The sequence below is a fragment of the Bufo bufo genome, chromosome 5 (genome assembly GCF_905171765.1).
Source record: "Bufo bufo chromosome 5, aBufBuf1.1, whole genome shotgun sequence".
NCBI classification, from domain to species: Eukaryota; Metazoa; Chordata; class Amphibia; order Anura; family Bufonidae; genus Bufo; species Bufo bufo.
The window spans coordinates 36419131-36444381 of record NC_053393.1 but is presented as its reverse complement, the minus strand read 5'-3'; the positions used below and the strand labels follow the sequence as shown (position 1 = coordinate 36444381).

General features: G+C 44.0%; 1 protein-coding gene across 1 annotated transcript in view; it reads right to left on the bottom strand.

Annotated features, from left to right (window-relative positions):
* Positions 1-25251, bottom strand: part of OC90 (otoconin 90) — an 80781-nt gene that overhangs the window by 3917 nt on the left and 51613 nt on the right. Inside the window, exon 10 of the mRNA XM_040433831.1 lies at positions 21692-21781. Coding sequence (XP_040289765.1) covers positions 21692-21781 — 90 coding nt within the window. The remainder of the gene's footprint in view (positions 1-21691; positions 21782-25251) is intronic.

The window sequence follows — 25251 nt, the reverse complement described above, 5'->3', positions numbered from 1 at the left end:
GTTCCGTGGGGCAAAAAGGGGGCATTATTACTGTGGGGGGAACACAAAGTGGGCATTATAAACTAAAAGGATTTTTCCAGTTTCTCTGTTCCTGAGGATATGTCATCGTTATCAGATCGGTGGGGTCCGACACCCGGCACCACCACCTATCAGCTGTTCAAGGCTCCATCCACTGTAATGTTTCTGGAGGCAGCACCTAACAGATGATTCGTATGGGTGCTGGATGTCATTCCTACAGTGATTTGATATTAATGACCTCTCCCGAGAATAGGTCATTAATATATAGAAACCAGAAAAACCTCTTTAAGGAGGCCCAAAGGGGACTTATTACTTGGGGAGGGATAAAAGAGGAATTGTTACTGTGGGGACACAATGGGGGCAGCTATCACTGTTATGTGCACAAAAGAGGAAGTGGAAGTACTAATAATTTGTGTGATACTATTACTGTGTAGGGGGATTGGGAGTATCTGTAGAATGGACAGTCTATGTGCAAAGACAAGTCATTGCTGGAAGAAGTTATCATGGTGGTCTTGGTCTGGATGGAGAAAAAAAGGGAAAGTAAGGGAATCTGTGAGTCACTAGATGTAAATGCGCTGCAATCACTTGTATGGCTTGCAGACCTCCTATGTAGAACTGTTATCTACCACTTATTTTGAGAATAAGTCTTGGAGCTTACTTCATATTGTACATGGTGTCTGATCTGAAGGCCGCATGGTATACAGCAGGAGAAGATGAGAAGATGATTGCATAGTTTCGTAGGAGAAGATTCACTAGTCCAGTGGGTGGTTATCTGTGACGCTTATCTCTGCATGCACAATTATATATACACTGCGTGCAGAATTATTAGGCAAATGAGTATTTTGACCACATCATCCTCTTTATGCATGTTGTCTTACTCCAAGCTGTATAGGCTCGAAAGCCTACTACCAATTAAGCATATTAGGTGATGTGCATCTCTGTAATGAGAAGGGGTGTGGTCTAATGACATCAACACCCTATATCAGGTGTGCATAATTATTAGGCAACTTCCTTTCCTTTGGCAAAATGGGTCAAAAGAAGGACTTGACAGGCTCAGAAAAGTCAAAAATAGTGAGATATCTTGCAGAGGGATGCAGCACTCTTAAAATTGCAAAGCTTCTGAAGCGTGATCATCGAACAATCAAGCGTTTCATTCAAAATAGTCAACAGGGTCGCAAGAAGCGTGTGGAAAAACCAAGGCGCAAAATAACTGCCCATGAACTGAGAAAAGTCAAGCGTGCAGCTGCCAAGATGCCACTTGCCACCAGTTTGGCCATATTTCAGAGCTGCAACATCACTGGAGTGCCCAAAAGCACAAGGTGTGCAATACTCAGAGACATGGCCAAGGTAAGAAAGGCTGAAAGACGACCACCACTGAACAAGACACACAAGCTGAAACGTCAAGACTGGGCCAAGAAATATCTCAAGACTGATTTTTCTAAGGTTTTATGGACTGATGAAATGAGAGTGAGTCTTGATGGGCAAGATGGATGGGCCCGTGGCTGGATTGGTAAAGGGCAGAGAGCTCCAGTCCGACTCAGACGCCAGCAAGGTGGAGGTGGAGTACTGGTTTGGGCTGGTATCATCAAAGATGAGCTTGTGGGGCCTTTTCGGGTTGAGGATGGAGTCAAGCTCAACTCCCAGTCCTACTGCCAGTTTCTGGAAGACACCTTCTTCAAGCAGTGGTACAGGAAGAAGTCTGCATCCTTCAAGAAAAACATGATTTTCATGCAGGACAATGCTCCATCACACGCGTCCAAGTACTCCACAGCGTGGCTGGCAAGAAAGGGTATAAAGAAGAAAATCTAATGACATGGCCTCCTTGTTCACCTGATCTGAACCCCATTGAGAACCTGTGGTCCATCATCAAATGTGAGATTTACAAGGAGGGAAAACAGTACACCTCTCTGAACAGTGTCTGGGAGGCTGTGGTTGCTGCTGCACGCAATGTTGATGGTGAACAGATCAAAACACTGGCAGAATCCATGGATGGCAGGCTTTTGAGTGTCCTTGCAAAGAAAGGTGGCTATATTGGTCACTGATTTGTTTTTGTTTTGTTTTTGAATGTCAGAAATGTATATTTGTGAATGTTGAGATGTTATATTGGTTTCACTGGTAAAAATAAATAATTGAAATGGGTATATATTTGTTTTTTGTTAAGTTGCCTAATAATTATGCACAGTAATAGTCACCTGCACACACAGATATCCCCCTAAAATAGCTAAAACTAAAAACAAACTAAAAACTACTTCCAAAAATATTCAGCTTTGATATTAATGAGTTTTTTGGGTTCATTGAGAACATGGTTGTTGTTCAATAATAAAATTAATCCTCAAAAATACAACTTGCCTAATAATTCTGCACTCCCTGTATATAGGACCACAAACTGGACTCCTAAGGCCTCTTTCACACGAACAATACGGATTCTGTCAGGATGCGTTCAGGGCGCGTTCAGTAAAATTCGCACCATTTTGCTAGCAGGTTCAATCAGTTTAGTCTGTGATTGCATTCAGTTTTTTCCGCGCGGGTGCAACGCGTTTTGATGCTGAAGGTTTACAAACAACGTCTCTTAGCAACCATCAGTGAAAAACGCATCGCATCCGCACTTGCTTCCGGATGCAATGCGTTTTTCACTGAAGCCCCATTCACTTCTATGGGGCCAGGGCTGTGTGAAAAACGCAGAATATAGAACATGCTGCGTTTTTCTCGAAACGCAGAACTGATGCGTGTTAAAAAACGCTCATGTACAAAGACCCATTGAAATTAATGAGTAAGGATTCAGTGCGGGTGCACGTCACGCATTGCACCCAAGCGGAAAACTCGCTTGTGTGAAAGAGGCCTAAGCCTAAAATGAGCAGGGATATAAATAAAACATAGGTGGTCCATTACACAGTTACAAGTTTTACTGTATATTTTTCATGCGGAGGAGCCCACCACATGCAAATTTATACTGCCATTACGTTTAATTCTTGCTGCATACCACCATAAGCATTTAGCGCCCTCTAGTGGTGGCTGCCTGTAGCCAGAATTATATCATTTATCAAGTCAGAAAAACATTAACTTTAATAAAGTTCTGACTTCTGTGTAACCCGCTATATTTTAACGCCTTGTACTCCTTTTAAATCAACTTCTTCATATCCTGCTGTTATCTGCTGTGGCCGTTATACGCTTTCCATTACATTCATCCATTTTCTTCTCTATGCTATATGATATGACACCGCTATAATCAGTTCCTATGGGAGGCAGCTCCAGTGCCGAGGGCTAGGCTGTGACCTGATAAAATCCTGGATTTCTATTCTATGTATCCCTGGAGATAGTGTGATGTACGGCTCATCTGCCCCCAGTATGGTGGGGTCATACCATTCCCTGTCACTTCCAATAGACCTCTGAGACCTCCAGAAGTCCCTGGAAAGACTCTGAGCTCTAAGCCGTACATTTCCCCGAGAAGCACTTCATCGGATCTCGCTGCTGTATCTGGTATTAGAGCGTTTATATCTTTACAGCAATTAGGAGCCCAATTACTGCACTCAACTAAGTCTCTGAGAGATTCCCAGGCAGAGTCTAATTAACTGCTACTGTAAGACACTCTGTCCTCAGGGGAGCGGCTCTGTCAGACTGGAATGTTCTCGTGTCCTTCAGTCACCTTTACTGAGCCCTGCCGTTCCTTCCCCTTTGGAAATATTTTGTCATGGAGGAATCTACACTAGACTGTACTGTGCTGGAGGAATCTGATGTAGTGAAGCAGACATCTGCTGACCCCTGTGGACACCTTCATCACAGCTGGTTGGAAACTCAGAGAGAGAGGCAGAGAAATCAATGTAAAGATGTGGACTGTAGGAATCCATAGTGTTACCTCCATGTTACTTACAAGAACTAACCAGGATAACAGTCCCAAGATCTGTTGCCCAGAAACGATCATTTAGGTGCCTGCACGAACGACTCTTTCAAGCGTTTCGCTCGTTCATCGGGTGGTCGGCTACACCTTTAGATGGGCAGATTGTCGTAAAAGAGCGTTCGCAGAAACATTCATCCCCACGATAATCTTCCCGACTATTGGCACGTGTAAACCCACCATTAGCGTCGACAGTGTGTATACTTATTATGAGATAGCTCCTACGGGCAGCGCCTCTACAGCGTGCGGGGTGGGTGTTAATTTCTACTACTCTGGAGCTATAAAAACGTAAATCATTCTAAACTGAGCTAGCCTCCATAATTCATACTATATGTCTACTACTGGCAGCATCATTATAGCATGCTGGACATCAGTGGCGTGCTCTTATCGAGTCTATTAACACTTACAAACAAGATGAATAACTGACGGTCAGCATTTGGTCAGTAATCCATCAGTATTGCTAAAGCCCCAAAAAAAACAGGAGTGGATCCAAAACAGAGATGACACATAAATTGAATATTTGCATATCTTCTGTGTTTTGTACCCACTCCTGCTTTTGGCTACTAAATCATAAGCCAATTCTGATAAGACCATACAGGCCTTACAGCTGCTACATAGAAAGGATCCATTTTGCGTCTCATTTTTCCTTCCTTCCTTCTGGCAGCACCATGAGGAGACCACAGAGTGGCCCAGTGACATAGTGTTGAGGTAGCAGCAGCATGAGGGGACCACAGAGTGGACCAGTGACATAGTGGTGAGGTGGCAGCAGCATGAGGAGACAACAGAGTGGCCCAGTGACATAGTGTTGAGGTATCAGCAGCATGAGGAGACCACAGAGTGGCCAAGAGACCGTTGTGAGTTGGCAGCAGCATAAGGAGACCACAGAGTGGCAAGGTGACATAGTGTGGAGGTGGCAGCAGCATGAGGAGGCCACAGAGTGGCCCAGAGACATAGTTGCGAATTGGCAGCAGCATGAGGGGGCCACAGAGTGGCACAATGACATAGTGTGGAGGTTGCAGCAGCATCATGAGGAGACCACAGAGTGGCAAGGTGACATCAGCATGAGGAGACCACAGAGTGGCACAATGACATAGTGTGGAGGTAGCAGCAGCACGAGGAGACCACAGAGTGCCAAGGTGACATCAGCATGAGGAGACCACAAAGTGTCAAGGTGACATCAGCATGAGGAGGCCACAGAGTGGCAAGGTGACATCAGCATTAGGAAACCACAGAGTGGCAAGGTGACATCAGGCCAAAAAGGCAAAATAGTGGGCCAGTCATGAATTGGTGATGGTGGTAACAGCATGAGAAAGTCCAGAGAGTGGCCCAATGACATAGTGGTGAGGTGGAAGCAGCATGAGGAGACAACAGAGTGGCCCAGTGACATTGTGGTGAGGTGGCAGCACCATGAGGAGACCACAGAGTGGCCCAGTGACATTGTGGTGAGGTAGCAGCAGCATTAGGAGACCACAGAGTGGCCCAGTGACATAGTGTTGAGGTAGCAGCAGCATGAGAAAATCATAGAGTGGCCCAGTGACATAGTGTTGAGGTAGCAGCAGCATGAGGAGATCACAGAGTGGACCAGTGACATAGTGTTGAGGTAGCAGCAGCATGAGGAGACCACAGAGTGGCCAAGAGACAGTTGTGAGTTGGCAGCAGCATAAGGAGACCACAGAGTGGCAAGTTGACATAGTGTGGAGGTGGCAGCAGCATGAGGAGGCCACAGAGTGGCCCAGAGACATAGTTGTGAATTGGCAGCAGCATGAGGGGGCCACAGAGTGGCAAGGTGACATCAGCATGAGGAGACCACAGAGTGGCAAGGTGACATCAGCATTAGGAAACCACAGAGTGGCAAGGTGACATCAGCATGAGGAGACCACAGAGTGGCACAATGACATAATGTGGAGGTGGCAGCAGCAGCATCACGAGGAGACCACAGAGTGGCAAGGTGACATCAGCATGAGGAGACCACAGAGTGGCAAATTGACATCAGCATGATGAGACCACAGAGTGGCAAGGTGACATCAGCACGAGGAGACCACATAGTGGCACAATGACAGAGTATGGAGGTGGAAGCAGCAGCATGAGGAGGCCACAGAGTGGCACATAGACATAGTGTGGAGGTTGCAGCAGCATGAGGAGACCACAGAGTGGCAAGGTGACATCAGCATGAGGAGACCACAAAGTGGCAAGGTGACATCAGCATGAGGAGACCACAAAGTGGCAAGGTGACATCAGCATGAGGAGACCACAGAGTGGCAAGGTGACATCAGCATGAGGAGACCACAGCGTGGCAAGGTGACATCAGCATTAGGAAACCACAGAGTGGAAAGGTGACATCAGCATGAGGAGACCACAGAGTGGCAAGGTGACATCAGCATTAGGAAACCACAGAGTTGCACAATGACAGAGTATGGAGGTGGAAGCAGCTGCATGAGAGGCCACAGAGTGGCACAATGACATACTGTGGAGGTGGCAGCAGCATCATGATGAGACCACAGAGTGGCAAGGTGACATCAGCATGAGGAGACCACAGAGTGGCAAAGTGACATCAGCATGATGAGACCACAGAGTGGCATAATGACAGTGTGTGGAGGTGGCAGCAGCAGCATCAGGAGACCACAGAGTGACCCGGTGACAAAGTGGGAGGTGGGTGGCAATAACAGTACCCGCTGACGATGGTAGGTGTAAGAAGAAGCACTTGGCATCAGATGTGTGGCATCAGGTGGGTGGCAGCATCAGAATAGTCAAAGCAAACAAGTGACCAGCTATGTACCACAAATACACACAATTTAATAAAAATACATAACAAATACTCTCAATAAAATAATGGCCTAAAAAGACAATCCCAGTCCCTCTATTCCTATATGTTCGCACAAATACATACACATGGAACACCGATATTGGGGGGAAAAAGACAACACGAAGGGGAAGACACAGACGAAAGGACACGAATAAAAGTTTGGAAAGTAGCGGACACAATATCATCAACTTAAGTTCTACTGAGCTGAATGAGGACCAACTAAAATTATTAACTAAGGGTTTAAAATTTGCACCAAGTGCACCTCTGAAAAACATTTGAGGTGTACATAGGCTTAGAGAAATATATAAAAAAATTATGCTGCAAAAAGTATTTTATAAAAAATCCGACAACAAAATCGAGGTATATTAAGTTATCATCATGTGGATGTAAAGTTAACATCGAAAATGTACCCAAAACAGGAGATGGGGAAGGAAATCTTGGCCTTTAGGGAGACAGTGGAAACTGAGATAAGAAAGTTAAAAACACAAAAGAAAAATAATGGTAATTTAACAAAGGAGGAGATTCAGGCCCTGAAATATTTTCAACAGAATCAGAGAATAACTATACGCCCCACAGATAAGGGCGGGGCTATAGTTATTTTAGAGACGGTGAAATATGAGGAGGAGTGTCTACGACAATTGTCAGACACAAATACTTACCAAATATTACCAACGAACCCATTAAAAAATTTTAAGGCACAATTAGGAGAAATCTGTATAGGTGCCAAAGAAAAGGGTATTATAAATAAAAGTGAATAAAAAGTAAAATAATTACCTATATTCCATTGTGTCCCCAAGATACATAAAGACCCTGTAAACCCTCCAGGTAGACCAATAGTCTCTGGAATTGGTTCTTTAACCTGGAATTTGTTGCATTATCTGGATCAATTCTTGCAGCCTTATGTGAAAGAAATCCCATCCTAGTTGAAGGATACAACAATGGTGGTAAAATTATTTGAGGATTTGACGTATCAACCTGGGTGGATTATGGCCACGTTGGATATAGACTCTTTGTATACGTGTATAGATCATCAACAGGGCCTACAGGCAATGTCAAAAATGTTGGCCCAAAAAAATGGAATAGAATATATATTGACATAATTATTTTTGGTTTAAATCAAGATATTATTTGCAGACGACCGGTACCGCCATGGGCACCAATTTCGTCCCCCGCTACGCCAATTTATTTTTGGTGACCTGGGAAGAGGAAGTGATCACACCTAAGCTGGGGACGGATCTGGTGCTATGGCGGCGCTATATCGACGACATTATATTAGTATGGAAAAACACACAGGAGGGATTGGGAAAGTTTATTGAGGATTTTAACAAAAATAGTGTAAATTTAAAATTTACATCTAATATAAGTGAACATATAATCCAGTGTTTAGACCTCAACATAGAAGTTAAAGACTTTAAATATGTGTGCAGCACTTACCCTGTTTCCCCGAAAATAAGACAGTGTCTTATATTAATTTTTGCTCCCAAAAATGCACTAGGTCTTATTTTCAGGGGATGTCTTATTTTCCATGACACAGGGGGATCAGAGGGGGGAATCAAAATGGCACAAGAGAATCAGAGGGGAGGGGGATTACTATTTTACGGTAGTACCCCCTTCTGATCCTCCTGTGTCATTTTGATTCCCACCTCTGATCCCCCTGTGTCATTTTAAGTGATCCCACGCCCCTGTGCCAGTGGACAGTGGATTATTTAGTCTCTCTCCCCCCTTCACCAGACATCCCCCACTACTTTATCAAACATTTCCCCCCCACCACCTCAGTCACCCCTGTGTGTCTGTGCCAGCCAGATTCCACACAATGTGCCCAGCTCCTGCCCCGTGCGACTCACTGTCTAATCGCGAGTCAGCCAGACTCCGTCAGGGCAGAGCCAGCAGCAGGCGGCAGCTTCTCCTGGCGGCAGCGCAGGCTCTCTGATTTAAAGAGACCTCGCACCGCCTGAACAGCTCTGGATGCGCTGCGGCCAATCAGTGAGCTGCGCGGCAGCAGCCGCCGCTACAGTCCAGAGGATTTAGACGCCCTACGGTAGCGTCAGGGGCCTTATATTCTGGCGGGGCCTTATTATCGGGGAGGCCTTATTTTCGGGGGGATGCCTTATATTACAGGGATAGGCAAAACTAGAGGTAGGTCTTATTTTCGGGGGATGTCTTATTTTCGGGGAAAGACGGTATTATAAAGATGTTGCAAAAAAATGTTTTATTTTGAGGTCAAGTTGCCATCTGCCTCGGTGGCTTTTAAATGTACCTTTCAGCCAGTTTCGGAGACTGAAAATAAATTGTTTGTATGATGACCAATTCAAGAAGGAAGCAGAATCTATGAAAATTCATTTTTTGGAGAAAAAATATCCATCCAGTTTAATAGACAATTCATTAAATCAGGTAAAAAGACTTGATAGAAATACTTTCTTCCAGGAGAGGGAAAAAATAAATAGGGAGAATTCATCAAAATAGATTTTGCCATTTAATGAGGGATATAAAAAAAATCTCAAAGATCATAAATAAATACTGGCATTTATTGTCAGAAGATCAAATACTGGCATCGACCCTTCCAAAGAAAGCCCCAATAGTTTATACTAGGGCTCCTAGTACAGCCCCGACGGTAAAGAAAGAGAGAGAGAAATCTATGATTACCCCGTGGGAAAAGTTAAAAGGTTTCTACAGGTGTGGCCTGTGCAGTAACTGCAAGGTGACACAATTTGATAGAAAAGCAACATCAATAAAGTCAAGAACGAATACGTTTAAATGGGAAATAAAAGAGATGTTAACCTGTAATACGGAAGCGGTAATTTATATTTTGGAATATCTGTGTTCAAAACAGTATAAAGGTCGCACATGCAGAACCCTGAAAATTAGAATATCAGAACATATAAATTATATTAGAAAAGGGTATGAGAATCACTCTGTATCAAATCTTTTCAGAATTCATCACGCAAGCAATCCGTCGGGATTAAAATATGCGCCGCTTCGGATGGTAAAAAAGGACTGGAGAGGAAGGGATTTCATGGCTAAAATGTCAAGAAGTGAATCCAGAATGATGTGTGACTTTGGGTCGATGTTACCTTGGGGATTGAATTCAGAAATGGAAATCTTTGGCTTTTTATAGTGGACCGGTGGTAGAGCTTCACACAATGTCGTTGCTGTTTTTTATTAGCATAGACATTGTCTGTGCTCTCCCACCGGCCCTTGAACTCCAGTATCCTGTTTGTATAGATACATCTTTATGGAATATTTAGCTTGTGTGGATGAGGTTATTTGAATATGGATAGTTTAGAATATGAAACGTTGGGTCTGTATATTAGTGTGCTTATAGCCCCAGAATACTATGTGGAAAATATTGTAGATATATTTTCTTTTCTTCTTTTTTGTTTTATGTATATTAGTTTGTTTTATTATGTAACACTATATTGTATGCTGTATATAATAATATAACTAAATAATTTATATGTAACATAAAAATGCATAATCTGAATGGCTATATATTAGACATGATCCGGTCCCAGAGTTTGATCATAGATACCGGGAAAGCAAGATCCCGTCCATGTTTTTAGAGGATTATCCAAATAAAAAGTTTGATCCAGTCCCTCATTCACGAATTTATACCACTGAGGAAGAAACGTTTTTTTTTGTTTCGAAACGTGTCTGGTAAAAGTTCCGATAGCGATATCTTTCAAGCCTACCTGTATAAAGGAAACAACAACAGGAGGACCTATTAATATCTGGATTCACATGAGTGATTGCCATAAAGTAGTTTTGGCGTTTTCCAGCTACCACTTCGCACGCGCATGCAAACCAGTGCCGGCACTGACGAGAGGTCCACAAGTGAGACAACACCGCAAGCCGAAGGACAGCAAGTCCCAGCAAAGACAAAAGGTCGGTAACATCGACAAGTAACATCTAGCGGGAAACCGGACTTCAAATCATATACCGGTACATTTTCTATGTGACACTCGCATGAGAAATGTGGATTTAGAAACCTGATTGACTTTCTTCCCTGCAGGACAGGGTGAATTAAACCCATCACAGGGTTAATGGTTTCAAGCTTTAATCTATGAGTTTGAATGTTTAAAGATTGCTACGGACATTATTATTGATTCCTATTATTAGTACGAGAGCTCCGCACATATAGGAATAGAGGGACTGAGATTATGTCTTTTTAGGCCATTATTTTATTAAGAATATTTGCTATGTATTTTTATAAAATTGTGTGTATTTGTGGTACATACTGTAGCTGGTCACTTGTTTGCTTTTTCCAATTGATGAGCTAAGTGGTTTAGCGGACCAGGCTATACCGCGGTGAGCGCTTGTGTTTTTTCTTGTGTGTGAGTATCAAAATAGTAGCTGAGGCAGGTAGCCAGAAGAAACCGGTCTCTTTTGTCAAAGTGTTGGTGTTGCACCATGGATGATCTAGTCTGATGCATCAGGCATTGGTGTTTCAAAATCCTTGCTGATCCACACCTGATTCATCTTGACAAAGATTAGTCTCTCCACATTTTGGGTGGACAGGTGAGTTCTTATTGGGGTAACTAAGGCCCCCGTCGCAATAAACACCCGCTCTGATGCCACACTACTAGCTGGGCAGGACAGCTTTTTCAGTTGCGGCCACAAATCCATTTTGGCTGCCAAGTAGTCCAGCGGATCTTCAATGTGGGGTGACAGGGTGCTGTCCAAGTATGCCACCACCTGCTGGTTCAGGTTCTGCTCCAGGTCTAGCTGCTGGTGAGTAGTTTCTTCACTAGGCGGGTGAAGAAAGCTGCTCATCAGCGACTCTTGACTCAAGTTGCTGCTGATGGAGATGGTACTGCTCCTACCCCCCACCCCAGCAGCCATAGCAATGGAACTTGAGCGCAGAGTGCCCCCCGGTAAGACCTGCGAGAGGATGGGCAATAGCGCACATAGGCAGCGGCCAACTGACTACATAGGATGTCTCTATAGTAGTTCAGTTTGTCTTCTCTCTCTCAGCTGGTGTAAAAAAGGCCCCCATTTTGGATCGGTAGCGAGAGTTCAACAAGGTGGAGAGCCAGAAGTCATCCCTATACCGAATGGTGACAATTCGGCTGTCACTACCCAAGCAAGTGAGCATGCAGCGGGCCATTTCCGCAAGTGACTTGGAGGGACTCCCTGCCTCCATCTGCACTGCATACTGTCACGGTGTGCCTGGGTCCTCTGTCTCGTCTTCCTCATCGCCCTTTTGCTCCTCCGGCTGCTCCTGCTCCTCCTCTCCTGTCACCTGTGTAGAAAAACCACCCATTTCACTACACATTGCTTGTGCTCCAATGTCCTCCTCCAGTTCAGTCCCCACAGGGCTCATGTGCTGTGAGATTTAGGCGCCACGTCTCCAGTTCCCTGACCAGCCAGATTTACCAGCATCTGTTCCAGGATATAAAGCAGTGGAATGACGTTGTTTGTCCCGTAGTCCTGGCGACTGACAAATAACGTCCTCAAAGGGCCTGAGCAAATGACAGGTGTCACGCATGAGCTACCACTGGCTAACATCGAAGTTACACAGGGGAGTACCTCTGTCTGCCTGTATCATCAAGAAATCGTTTATGGCCTTTCTCTCTTTGTATAGTCGTTCCAACATATGGAGGGTGGAATTCCAACGGGTGGAAACGTTGCATATCAGCCTATGTTGGGGGATGCCATTCTGCCGCTGCAGCTCAAGAAGAGTGTGCTTGGTGGTGTACGAGTGGCTGAAGTGCATGCAAAGGTTCCTGGACATTTTTAGAATGTCTTACAGATGGGTGGAAGACTTCAGAAAACGCTTGACAACCAGATTGAACACGTTGTCGCCATAAAGTTCAGGAAGTGTTGGTTCCACATGCATGCTGGGTCCACTCTGCCTTTTACCATTTTTGGTCCCATAATGGCCTCCATTACTTCCAGGGGATGCAGGTACCAACATGCATGCCGAGCCCACTCCATACCTTTCCTGGTGCCAGACAGCTTCCAATGAATTCAGTGAGAGGAGGCCAAAGCTTTATACTGAAACTAATTAAAATCAGCCTATGGGACAGACAGGCTAGTCAGGAGTGCCACACCTCCAGCTCTGTAAATCTGCAACAAAAAAAAGGGGGTTAGTCAGCACATCCCAATGCGCAGGTGCATGCTGCCATGGCTAGAAACATAGAGAAAAAAGACAATGCAACAGCACTGCAAACCAAATAAAGAACAATAATGCCATAGTCACAAAAAATATTTAAGTGATAATGCTACACTTATTTTGGCACCAAAAATGGTAAAAGGCATGTGGAACCAACACTTCCTGAACTTTATGGCGGCCATTATGGAGCATAACAGGTAGTATTTAGTGTTAGGTTCCCGTCTTACAGAGATCGCCTTGATGTTTGGCAGACGGGCCCAAATTATTTTGTATAAAATGCATTTGCCAAGCATTTCACTTTATAAAATAAGCGTAACATTAGCACTTGAATATTTTTTGTGACTATGGCATTATTGTACTTTATCTGCTATGCAGGGTGCTGTTGCATTGTCTTTTTTCTCTATGTTTCTAGCCATGGCAACGTGCACCTGCGCATTGGGATGTGCTGACTAACCCCCTTTTTTGGCAGATTTTCAGAGCTGGAGGTGTAGCACTCCTGCTAGTCGTGCACTCCTGACTAGCCTGTCTGCCCCATAGGCTGATTTTAATTAGTTTCAGTATAAAGCTGTGGCCTGCTCTCACTGCATTCATTGGAAGCCGTCTGGCACCAGGAGAGGTATGGAGTGGGCTTGGCATGCATGTTGGTACCTGCATCCCCTGGAAGTAATGGAGGCCAATATTCCACCAAAAATGGTAAAAGGCAGAGTGGACCCAGCATGCATGTGGAACTAACACTTCCTGAACTTTATGGCGGCCATTATGGCGCATAACAGGTAGTATTTAGTGTTAGGTTCCAGTCCTACAGAGATCGCCTTGACGTTTGGCAGACGGGCCCAAATGGTTTTGTACAAAATGCATTTTTCCAAGCATCTCACTTTATAAAATAAGCGTAGCATTAGCACTTGAATATTTTTTGTGACTATAGCATTATTGTACTTTATTTGGTTTGCAGAGTGCTGTTACATTGTCTTTTTTCTCTATGTTCCTCCCGTTGTCGGTCACCATGGTTTCGATTTTGAGTTGTCACGGAGAAAGCCAGTATTCGATTTCTAGTTTAAGGACTCAGATTAGTTCCTCCCCTGTGTGACTCCATTCGCCCATGCAAACGAGGTGTAGAACAACGTGACACCGCCGTGCCCTGCACATGTGGTATGCTGGAGGGGCACTGTGAATTGTCCCTGCAGTGGAGGCTGAGGACACGGTGGAGGATGAGGGGGCGGACATTGTCGCAGGACCAACGTTGTGAAGCGGCGTCACCTGGCCAAGTTGCTGGTGTGGCTGGGCAGGAACCACATTTACCCAGAGGGCCATAAAGGATGTATATTGTCCTTGCCTGTAGTTACAGCTCCACACGTCGGCGCTGCCATGCACTTTGTCAGACCCCGACAGGCTCAAAGACTGGCCCACCTTCTGTTCTACATATGTGTGCAGGGCTGGTACTGCCTTTTTGGCAAAGAAATGACAGCTTGGGACTCGCCACCTCAGCTCGGCACAAGCCATCAGTTTTCTGAAAGGTTCAGAGTCCACCACTTAGAAAGGGAGGGACTGCAGCACCAGCAACTTGGCCAGGAGCACGTTCAGCTTCTGCGCCGTTGGATGACCACACGCATATTGCTGTCTCTTGCCAATCGCTTCAGTGATCGACTGCTGACGAAATGCGTGACAAGCAGTAGGAGGACAAGGAGCAGGAGCATCAGGACCGGTAGATGATGGGAAGGACAGACAGCTACCTTCGGCTGAGGTGGTGGAGCCTTGACTGCCTGAAATCGGGTGCTTGCCACTGGGTGATGCAGCGGTTGTTGCAGCAGGCTGGACCACCACATCAGAGCCACGGGTCTCCCGGGTCACTTTATGGTGATGCTGCGTATGTTGCCGCAGGGCCATGGTGCCAACATTGCCCACAGATTCGGCAAATGGCCATGTTCACCTCCTCTGGCGGTTTAACAAAAAACTGCCATAATGCCAAGTATGTGATTTTAACCCCAACACTCCGCACTGACTGACTGCTATGGCCGCTGCCTCCGTGAACCCCTGCACCACCACTTTCCAGGCAGGTAGGCTCCTGCGAAGCGGGTGGTCTACCCCGGGCACGTTTGGCTCCCGACCTCCCACTGCTGCCACCCTGTTGACTCCTGGCCACGCTACCGACTTGCTGGCTCCGCCACTGCCTCACGTGCCAGCCACCATCCTCTTCTCCCGATGATGATGAAGCCCCTTCGTCACCCGGCTCCCAATCGGCTACATCATCATTAAGTACTGTCTGCACGTCACTGATGTCCTCCTCAACGGTCTCTGAGCCAGGAGCCTGACCACTCACACCACCAGCTCCCATGCTACTCTCCTCTTCACTACTTGCCCGCCTACCGGAGGAAGCGGCGGATGTCTCCTCCACATCTTCACTGGCCAGTAGCTGCTGACTGTCCTCTAGTAGCTCGTCCTCGCTGTATAGTGGAGCTGAGCCCACAGCATATAATACTTGTCTGGCTGAGGGAACAGATGAGGACAGAGGCAGGTTGAGGACAGGTGAGGGCACAGGGCCTGCTCCCGGGCCATGCCAACTAAGGGTTGTGTCTGATGAACTCACGACTCTTGGCTGGGGGTGTCTGATGTCACTTGGGACGAACTGGATGACCGAGTCAACCATTCAAGAATAGTGTTGAGCGCGAATATTCGAATTTTGTATTTTTTTCTCGAATATCGCAATTTCGAGATTTCGCGAATATTTAGAATATAGTTCCAAATATTCGCGAAATCGATTATTCGTATTATTTTTCTTCTTTTAAAAAACTAATAAAAAAATCGTACGATTAATTTAATCGTACGATTTTTTATTTATTTTTTTCTGTATAAGGCAACGATCCTATGACTAATAGTCATAGGAACGTTGCCTTATACAGGAAAAAAAATAAAAAAAATCGTACGATTAAATTAATCGTACGATTTTTTATTTTTTATTTTTTTTCCTGTATAAGGCAACGTTCCTATAACTATGGCTAGGCTAATATGTGTATTTTACGAAATTTCTTAATATTGCTCTAACTTCGTCTTTTAGAATATTCGTAATATTGCTCTAACTCCATCTTTTAGAATATTACGAATATTCTAAAAGACGAAGTTAGAGCAATATTAAGAAATTTCGTAAAATACACATATTAGCCTAGCCATAGTCATAAGAACGTTGCCTTATACAGAAAAAATAAAAAATAAAATAATAATAATAATAATTATTATTATCGCGTATTATTCGCGAAAAATAAAATAATTACGAATATTCGATTTCGACGAAAATAATACGAATATTCATTCGAATATTCGCGAAATATCGCGAAATTGAATATGGTACCTCCCTCTCATCACTATTCAAGAACTTGGAGTTGCTGGTCAAGACACGACCGATAGATGACACCGGTAGCTCAGGCTTCTCAAAGTGACCCCTGCTGCCATGACCCCTTACTCTGCTGTGACCTGTGCCTGCGCCAGAAACATTTAGGCCTCTGCCTGTCCCCTGTGCAGGGCCTGTCACTTCTCTGTCTGACATACTGTTAGATCAAATAAATAAAAAAAAGTAAATTAATGCACCCCCAAAAAGGCTTTAGCACATAGAACTGCACCGATGAACAGCAAATAATACTTTTTTTTACCCACTAATACACCCGAAAAAAGGCTGTAATTTTGTCACTTCACTGCACAAAGGCAAATAAGCACTTTTTTTCCCCACTAATACACCCCAAAAAAGACTTTAGAACATATAACTGCACCGCTGAACCGCAAATAATACTTTTTTCCCACTAATACACCCGAAAAAAGGCTAATTTGGTCACTTCGCGGCACAATGTCTAACAAGCTTTTTTTCCCCCATTAATACACCCCAAAAAAGGCTTTAGGACATATAACTGCACCGCTGAACGGCAAATAATACTTTTATTCCCACTAATACACCCCAAAAAAGGCTTTAGAACATAACTGCACCACTGAACGGCAAATAAGACGTACAAATATTTCCTAGTAATAAACCCTGTTAATGGCTGTATCACACAGCACTTGCACCCTAGTAACAAGCAAGATTTGCTGGAATTACAGAGGTATCATCTATTGCAAACCCAAAAGCAGCAGAATAATTTCTCCTATCCTTTCCCTACACCTTGACTAATCTTTCCCTGAACTTGTAAATAAATTTTTTTAGCACAATGAAACTTTTCCTAGCACTGTCCCTAGCGCCTGCTGACGTCTCTCCCTGCACTAAGTACACAGGTAAATGGCAGAATCCAAGATGGCTGAGGGTATTTATAGGGCTGTGACATCAAAGGGCTGGCTGGCTGCTTATTGGCTGCATGCATGGCATTGTGGGTGATCCCGCCTTCCCAGTGTTACTTGCTCCATGTTCTCACACGTGCAGCAGCCATTTTAGGAAAAAATGTGATTCGTTACCACGAAGCGCGAGGAAATTCGGATTTGGTGCAATTCGAATTTTTCCGGAAATTCGGATCGAATTCCACTTCATCAACTTCGATTCGCTCATCTCTAACCACTATATAGGGGCACCTGGCAGCAGAACTATTTATAGGGGGGCACAGGACAGCATAACCACTATATAGGGGCACCTGGCAGCAGTACTATTGTATAGGGGGCACAGGACAGCATTACTACTATATAGGGGGCACCTGGCAGCAGAACTATATATGGGGGTCACAGGACAGCATAACCACTATATAGGGGGCACCTGGCACCATAACTACTATATAGGGGGCACCTGGCTGCATAACTACAATATAGGGAGCACAGGACAGTATAACTACTATATAGGGGGGAACCTGGCTGCATAACTACTATATAGGGAGCACAGGACAGCATAACTACTATACAGGGGCATCTGGCTGCATAACTACTATATAGGGCGTACATGGCTGCATAACTACAATATAGGGAGCACAGGACAGCATAACTACTATACAGGGGCATCTGACTGCATAACTACTATATAGGGGGCACCTGGCTGCATAACTACTATATAGGGGTCACCTGGCTGCATAACTACAATATAGGGGGCACCTGACTGCATAATTACTATATAGGGGGCACCTGGCTGCATAACTACTATATAGGGGGCACCTGGCTGCATAACTACTTTATAGGGGGCACCTGGATGCAGAAATATATATGGGGGTCACAGGACAGCATCACCACTATATAGGGGGCACCTGGCAGCAGCACTATTTTAAAGGGGGCACAGGACAGCATAACTACTATATAGGGGGCACCTGGCAGCATAACTACTATATAGGGGGCACCTGGCTGCATAACTACAATATAGGGAGCACAGGACAGTATATACTACTATACAGGGGCATCTGACTGCATAACTATTATATAGGGGGCACCTGGCTGCATAACTACTATATAGGGAGCACAGGGCAGCATAACTACTATACAGGGGCATCTGACTGCATAACTACTATATAGGGGGCACCTGGCTGCATAACTACTATATAGGGGCCACCTGGCTGCATAACTACAATATAGGGGGCACCTGACTGCATAACTACTTTATAGGGGGCACCTGGATGCATAACTACAATATAGGGGGCACCTGACTGCATAACTGCTATATAGGAGGCACCTGACTGCATAACTACTATACAGGGGCATCTGATTGCTTAACTACTATAGAGGGGGGCACAGGACAGCATAACTACTATATAATTTCATGTAATGCAGGGCTGTCTGTCTCTGGCTATCTGTATGTGAGAGGATACACACTGCTCTGGGGTAGTGGGGGAGGTTATCTGCATTCTGATTGGTCCTGCTAGTTTATGTGAGGAGAGCAAGAGGTTATGGGAAGTGAGGGAAATACAGGATGGCCTTAAGGACAGGGCAAAGGTCATCACAGGAAGTGCAGCAGAGGCCATCTTAGGAAGATGCTGAAATAGAGGCACAGAGAGCTAGGGTTTCTGAGGGCTGAATACAGACACCAGAAAGGTAAAATTAACTGAAAAATAAAGCTTCATGAATTACTTTCCTTCAGCATCACATATGTTGGGAATTTCATTTTTGGTAGTGAAATGGCAGTTACACTTTAACCCCTTAGGGACCCATGACGTACCGGTACGGCATGGTTCCCGAGTCCTTAAGAACCCATGACGTACCTGTACGTCATGTGTTGTTCCGATCACCGCCGCCCGGCGGGCGGTGATCGGATCCCGGTGCCTGCTCAAATCATTGAGCAGGCACCTTGGCTAAATGCGCGGGGGGTCCCGTGACCCCCCGTATCGGCGATCGCCGCAAACCGCAGGTCAATTCAGACCTGCAGTTTGCGGCTTTTACCTGGTTTAGCGGCGGCGGCTGTGGTGCCATGGGGTTCCCATGGGGCTGTGGGGGGGGGGGACCCGATGGCATGGAAGGCAGCGCAATGCCTTCCTGAGGCATCTGCGCTGCCTTCCGGTGACGAGCCTGTGAGATCCAGCCCCCTGGATCTCACAGGCCGGAAGCTGTATGAGTAATACACACAGTATTACTCATACAGCCAATGCATTCCAATACAGAAGTATTGGAATGCATTGTAAAGGATTAGACCCACAAAAGTTCAAGTCCCAAAGTGGGACAAAAAATAAAGTGGAAGAAAAAGTTGAAAAAATAAAGTTTTCCCCCCAAAAAATTAAAAGTTTCAAGTAAAAATAAACAAAAACGACATTTTCCCCAAATAAAGTTAAAAAATATTGGTAAAAAATAGGGGGGAAAAAAGTATACATATTAGGGATCGCCGCGTCCGTATCGACCGGCTCTATAAAAATATCACATGACCTAACCCCTCAGATGAACACCGTAAAAAATTTTAAATAAAAACTGTGCTAAATAAACCATTTTTTTGTCACCTTACATCACAAAAAGTACAACAGCAAGCGATCAAAAAGGCGATTGCCCACCAAAATAGTACCAATCTAACCGTCACCTCATCCTGAAAAAAATGAGCTCAGAATATGGAGACACTAAAACATAATTTTTTTTTTTCAAAAATGATATTATTGTGTAAAACTTACATAAATAAAAAAAAAGTATACATATTAGGTATCGCCATGTCCGTATCGACCGGCTCTATAAAAATATCACATAAGCTAACCCCTTAGATGAACACCGTAAAAAATAAAAAATAAAAACTGTGCTAAATAAACAATTTTTTGTCACCTTACATCACAAAAAGTGTAATAGCAAGCGATCAAAAAGTCATATGCACCCCAAAATAGTGCCAATCAAACCGTCATCTCATCCCGCAAAAATCATACCCTACCCAAGATAATCACCCAAAAACTGAAAAGATTATGGCTCTCAGACTATGGAAACACTAAAACATGATTTTTTTGGCTTCAAAAATGAAATCATTGTGTAAAACTTACATAAATAAAAAAAAAAGTATACATATTAGGTATCGCTGCATCCGTGACAACCTGGTCTATAAAAATATCACATGATAATATAACCTGTCAGATGAATGTTGTAAATAACAAAAAATAAAAACAGTGCCAAAACAGCTATTTCTTGTTATCTTGCCTCACAAAAAGTGTAATATAGAGCAACTAAAAATCATATGTACCCTAAACTAGTACCAACAATACTGCCACCCTATCCCGTAGTTTCTAAAATGGGGCCACTTTTTTGGAGTTTCTACTCTAGGAAAAATTTGTCAAAAAATTGAAATTCTGAAATTTCATCTCCATTTGCCAATAACTCTTGTAGAACACCTAAAGGGTTAACAACGTTTGTAAAATCTGTTTTGAATACCTTGAGATGTGTAGTTTCTTAGATGGGGTCACTTTTATGGAGTTTCTACTCTAGAGGTGCATCAGGGGGGCTTCAAATGGGACATGGTGTAAAAAAAAAAACAGTCCAGCAAAATCTGCCTTCCAAAAACCGTATGGCATTCCTTTCCTTCTGCGCCCTGCCGTGTGCCCGTACAGTAGTTTACGACCACATATGGGGTGTTTCTGTAAACTACAGAATCAGGGCCATAAATATTGAGTTTGGTTTGGCTGTTAACCCTTGCTTTGTAACTGGAAAAAAAAATATTAAAATGGAAAATCTGCCAAAAAAGGGAAATTTTGAAATTGTATCTCTATTTTCCATTAATTCTTGTGGAACACCTAAACGGTTAGCAAAGTTTGTAAAATCAGTTTTGAATACCTTGAGGGGTGTAGTTTATAGAATGGGGTCATTTTTGGGTGGTTTCTATTATGTAAGCCTCGCAAAGTGACTTCAGACCTGAACTGGTCCCTAAAAATTGGGTTTTTGAAAATTTCTGAAAAATTTCCAGATTTGCTTCTAAACTTCTAAGCCTTGTAAAATCCCCAAAAAATAAAATATCATTCCCAAAATGATCCAAACATGAAGTAGACGTATGGGGAATGTAAAGAAATAACTATTTTTGGAGGTATTACTATGTATTATAGAAGTAGAAAAATTGAAACTTGGAAATTTGCAATTTTTTACAATTTTTTGGTAAATTTGGTATTTTTTTTATTTAAAAAAATGATTTTTTTTTACTTCATTTTAACAGTGTCATGAAGTACAATATGTGACGAAAAATCAATCTCAGAATGGCCTGGATAAGTCAAAGCGTTTTAAAGTTATCAGCACTTAAAGTGACACTGGTCAGATTTGCAAAAAATGGCCAAGTCCAGAAGGTGAAATAGGGCCGAATCCTTAAGGGATTAATGAGACAAAGAAAGTTAAATTTTATTAATTCTCGTAAGTGTGGATAAGTGGGGGGATTTAGCTGTGTGGCTCCTGTTAAAGTGCTATGCATCCCTAACCACACTTTAGGGTCTTGTTAGTATAGTGATTTGCCAACAAAATATGTTGAAAAAAATGTTCTTACCTTGTTCCACTGATTCACTTTCTGTTAATGCAGAGATAGGTGACACCACTGATCTTAATGTACTTTCTTCAAAGAGCTTGAATCCCGACTCTGTGGATCATAGGTCATGTTAATGGTATGCACAAGATTATGATTAGGACCGCCGCCCCCAGCATGCACTGTCCACTATGCTGATTTTTTTTATGCACTTATATAGCTCTGCTATATTCCGCAGCACTTTACAAGCATTAGCATCAGCTGTTCCCATTGGGGCTCACAATCAAAAGTAAACACGCAAACACAGGGAGGACCTACAAACTCCATGCAGATGTTGTCCTTGCAAGGCACCAGTGCTAACCACTGAGCCACCATGCTGCCACAGACAGACAGAGTTGCAAGAAAAATTAAGTGAACCTTTTGGATTTGCCTGGATTTCTGCAGTGGTCTGATTGAGCGCAGTCGTTCATGCTGTTTATTAAACACATTAAGTAAACATCCACAGTGCAGGGAGTTAAAGTAAGTGAACCCTTGAATTTATTAACTTGTAGATCCCCCTTTAACAGCAATCGTCTCCACTAAATGCTTCCTGTAGCTGCAGATAATAGTTATACAACGTTGAGAAATTGTAGAGAATGTTTCAGTTCATCAGACTTTCTGGGATGCCCTCTGTGCAACGCCCTCTTCAGGTCATGCCACAGCCTCTCGATAGGGCAAAGATCAGGACAATGATTTGCCAATTCCAAAACTCATATTTTCTTCTTTTTCAACCATTCTATAGATGATTTACTTGTGTGCTTTAAGTCATTGCCTTGTTGTGCCACCCAGCGTCCCTACAACTTGAAGTCAAGGAAGCTACCCTTATGTATTCCTGTAAAATGTTTACATACACCATACAATTTGTTGTTCCCTCAATACTCACAATGCATCCAGGCCCTGAAGCAACCCCAAACCATGATGCCCCCTCTCCACCAGCCCCAAACCATGATGGCACCTCCACTATCCCCAAACCATGATGGCACCTCCACTAGCCCCAAACCATGATGGCACCTCCACTGGCCCCAAACCATGATGGCACCTCCACCAGCCTCAAACCATGATGGCACCTCCACCAGCCTCAAACAATGATGACACCTTGACCAGCCCCAAACTGTGATGCCCCTCCACCAGCCCCAAACCATGATGCCCCTCCATTAGCTCCAAACCATGATGCCCCTCAATCAGCCCCAAACCATGATGCCCCTCCATCAGCCCCAAACCATGATGGCCCCACCACCAGTTCTAAATTATAACACTCCCTCCATCAACCCCAAACCATGATGCCCCCATCAGCAATCCAAAATCATGATGCCTCCTCTACCAGCCCCCAAATCATGATGCCATCTCCTCCAGTTTCAAAACATTATGCTCCCTGTACCAGCCCCAAACCAAAATGCCCCAATCATCAGCTCCAAACCTTGATACCGCCTTCACCAGCTGAAGACCATGATGCTCACTCCACCATGCTTCACAGTTGAGATGATGTTTTGATGTTATTTCGGACAGTAGCAGCTTCCTTCCATGTACTGTACACCATTTCTAACAGTGGACACATGGGCCAAGGATTTTACAGTTTGTAGAGTCTTCTGTAGGTATTTTGCTGTTACCCTTAGGTTCTCTCTCATCTCTTTCAGAGTTGCCTGTTGTGCTCTTGAAGTGATATTAACAGGACATCCACTAATAGGGAGAGTAATAACTGTCCTGAATTGTCTCCATTTGTAGATAAATTGCCTAGCATTGGATTGATGTTCAACCAGGTCTTTAGCAATGTTTTTGTAGCTTTTTTCAGCTCCAGTAGTTTATGTAACATGTCTTCTGAAATTTTCTGAAAGTAATTGCATGAAGGCATGGTTCACACTAACCAATCTTTCTGGAGAAAAACATACTTGTCCGTAACCAGGCTTTGTGTGCTTTTGTTCAATGATTAAAGCTACTGTAAAATCCACACTTCCAATCTCATCTCATTAATTGAAAACACCTTAGCTCTTTGAGAAGTTTTTTAACACATGTTCACTTACTTTCCCTCCCTGCTCCGTTCAGGGTTACCAAATGTGCTCAACAAAAAACATGAACGATCCAATTGTTTGGTTGCTCTTAGATTCCTTAGATTGTTTATGGCTATAATTCTGACTACAGATCACCTTGAAAAGTTGCATTTGAGGGACAAGAGTATCATGAAAATTTCACATTAGGCTACTTTCACACTAGCGTTTTTGCTGGATCCAGCAGGGTTCAGCAAAAACGCTTCCGTTACTGATAATACAACCGTCTGCATCCGTTATGAACGGATCCGGTTGTATTATCTTTAACATTGTCAAAACGTATCTGTCATGAACTCCATTGAAAATCAATGGGGGACGGATCCGTTTTCTATTGTGGCAGAGAAAACGGATCCGTCCCCGTTGACTTGCATTGGGGGTCATGCCGGATCCGTCTTGCTCCGCATCCCAGGACGGAAAGCAAAATACATGTTGCGGTTTGCTCTTCGTTCTGGGAAAGCAAACATTTTGGAGCACTCCGTTCTGTTCAGTTTTGTCCCCATTGATAATGAATGGGGACCAAACAGAAGCGTTTTTTTCTGGTATTGAGCCCCTATGACGGAACTCAATACCGGGAAACTTAAACGCTAGTGTGAAAGTACCCTAATTTCACATTGGCTGGAGATTCTCTAATTATTTTCTTGCTACTGTGCGCAGTAAATAAGCAGCTGCACAGATCCTGTCAAATGTCAATTTAAAAGAAGATACCTAGGAGTGACTCGCTTTTTTGGGGGCATCTCAAAGAGATTTCCAAGTGACTCAATGCATTCCTACTGACAGCAATTTTTTTATAGTGAGTATTAAAGGATATGGACACCTTTGTAAAAAAAAAAATTTAATTAATTGTTTACACTAATTTTATTTTGTGGAGAAAATCATTTCTCCAATTGGTTCTATTTATCTATCTTTTTTCGTTTTTGTTCTACAGCCTGCTGTGCTTCCTATGCACAGCAGGCTGCTCTCAGTGAGTTTACAGAGAATCCATCATCTGACAGGTTTTCTGTAACTCCTCCTGTGTGCACTCCCCCCGCCCCCCCTCCACGCATCAGAAGCTGCCAGGTCCAGCACACATTAAGTCCCGCCCCTCTCATGAGAAGCCCCGCCCCTCATGGACATCTCTCTCACCAGGAGCAGCTCCAGTCTACATTGTGGTTACAGGACCTGTGGTGATGTCACAGTCATGTGATCAGCCATGTGTGTGGGAGGAGTTAGGGGAACACAGGCTCAGTGTAGGACTGTGCTGGTGGAGAATGCAGAGGAACTTTATTTATGGAAGGTGTGTATAAAGCAGGGCTATATACGCAGTGTATGGCAGTGTCAGGTGGGCCCTGTGTATGGCAGCATAAGGTGGGCGCTGTGTATGGCAGCGACAGGTGGGCCCTGTGTATGGCAACATCAGGTGGGCGCTGTGTATGGCAGCATCAGATGGGCCCTGTGTATGGCAGCGTCAGGTGGGCCCAGTGTATGGCAGCATCAGGTAGGCCCTGTGTATGGCAGCGTCAAGTG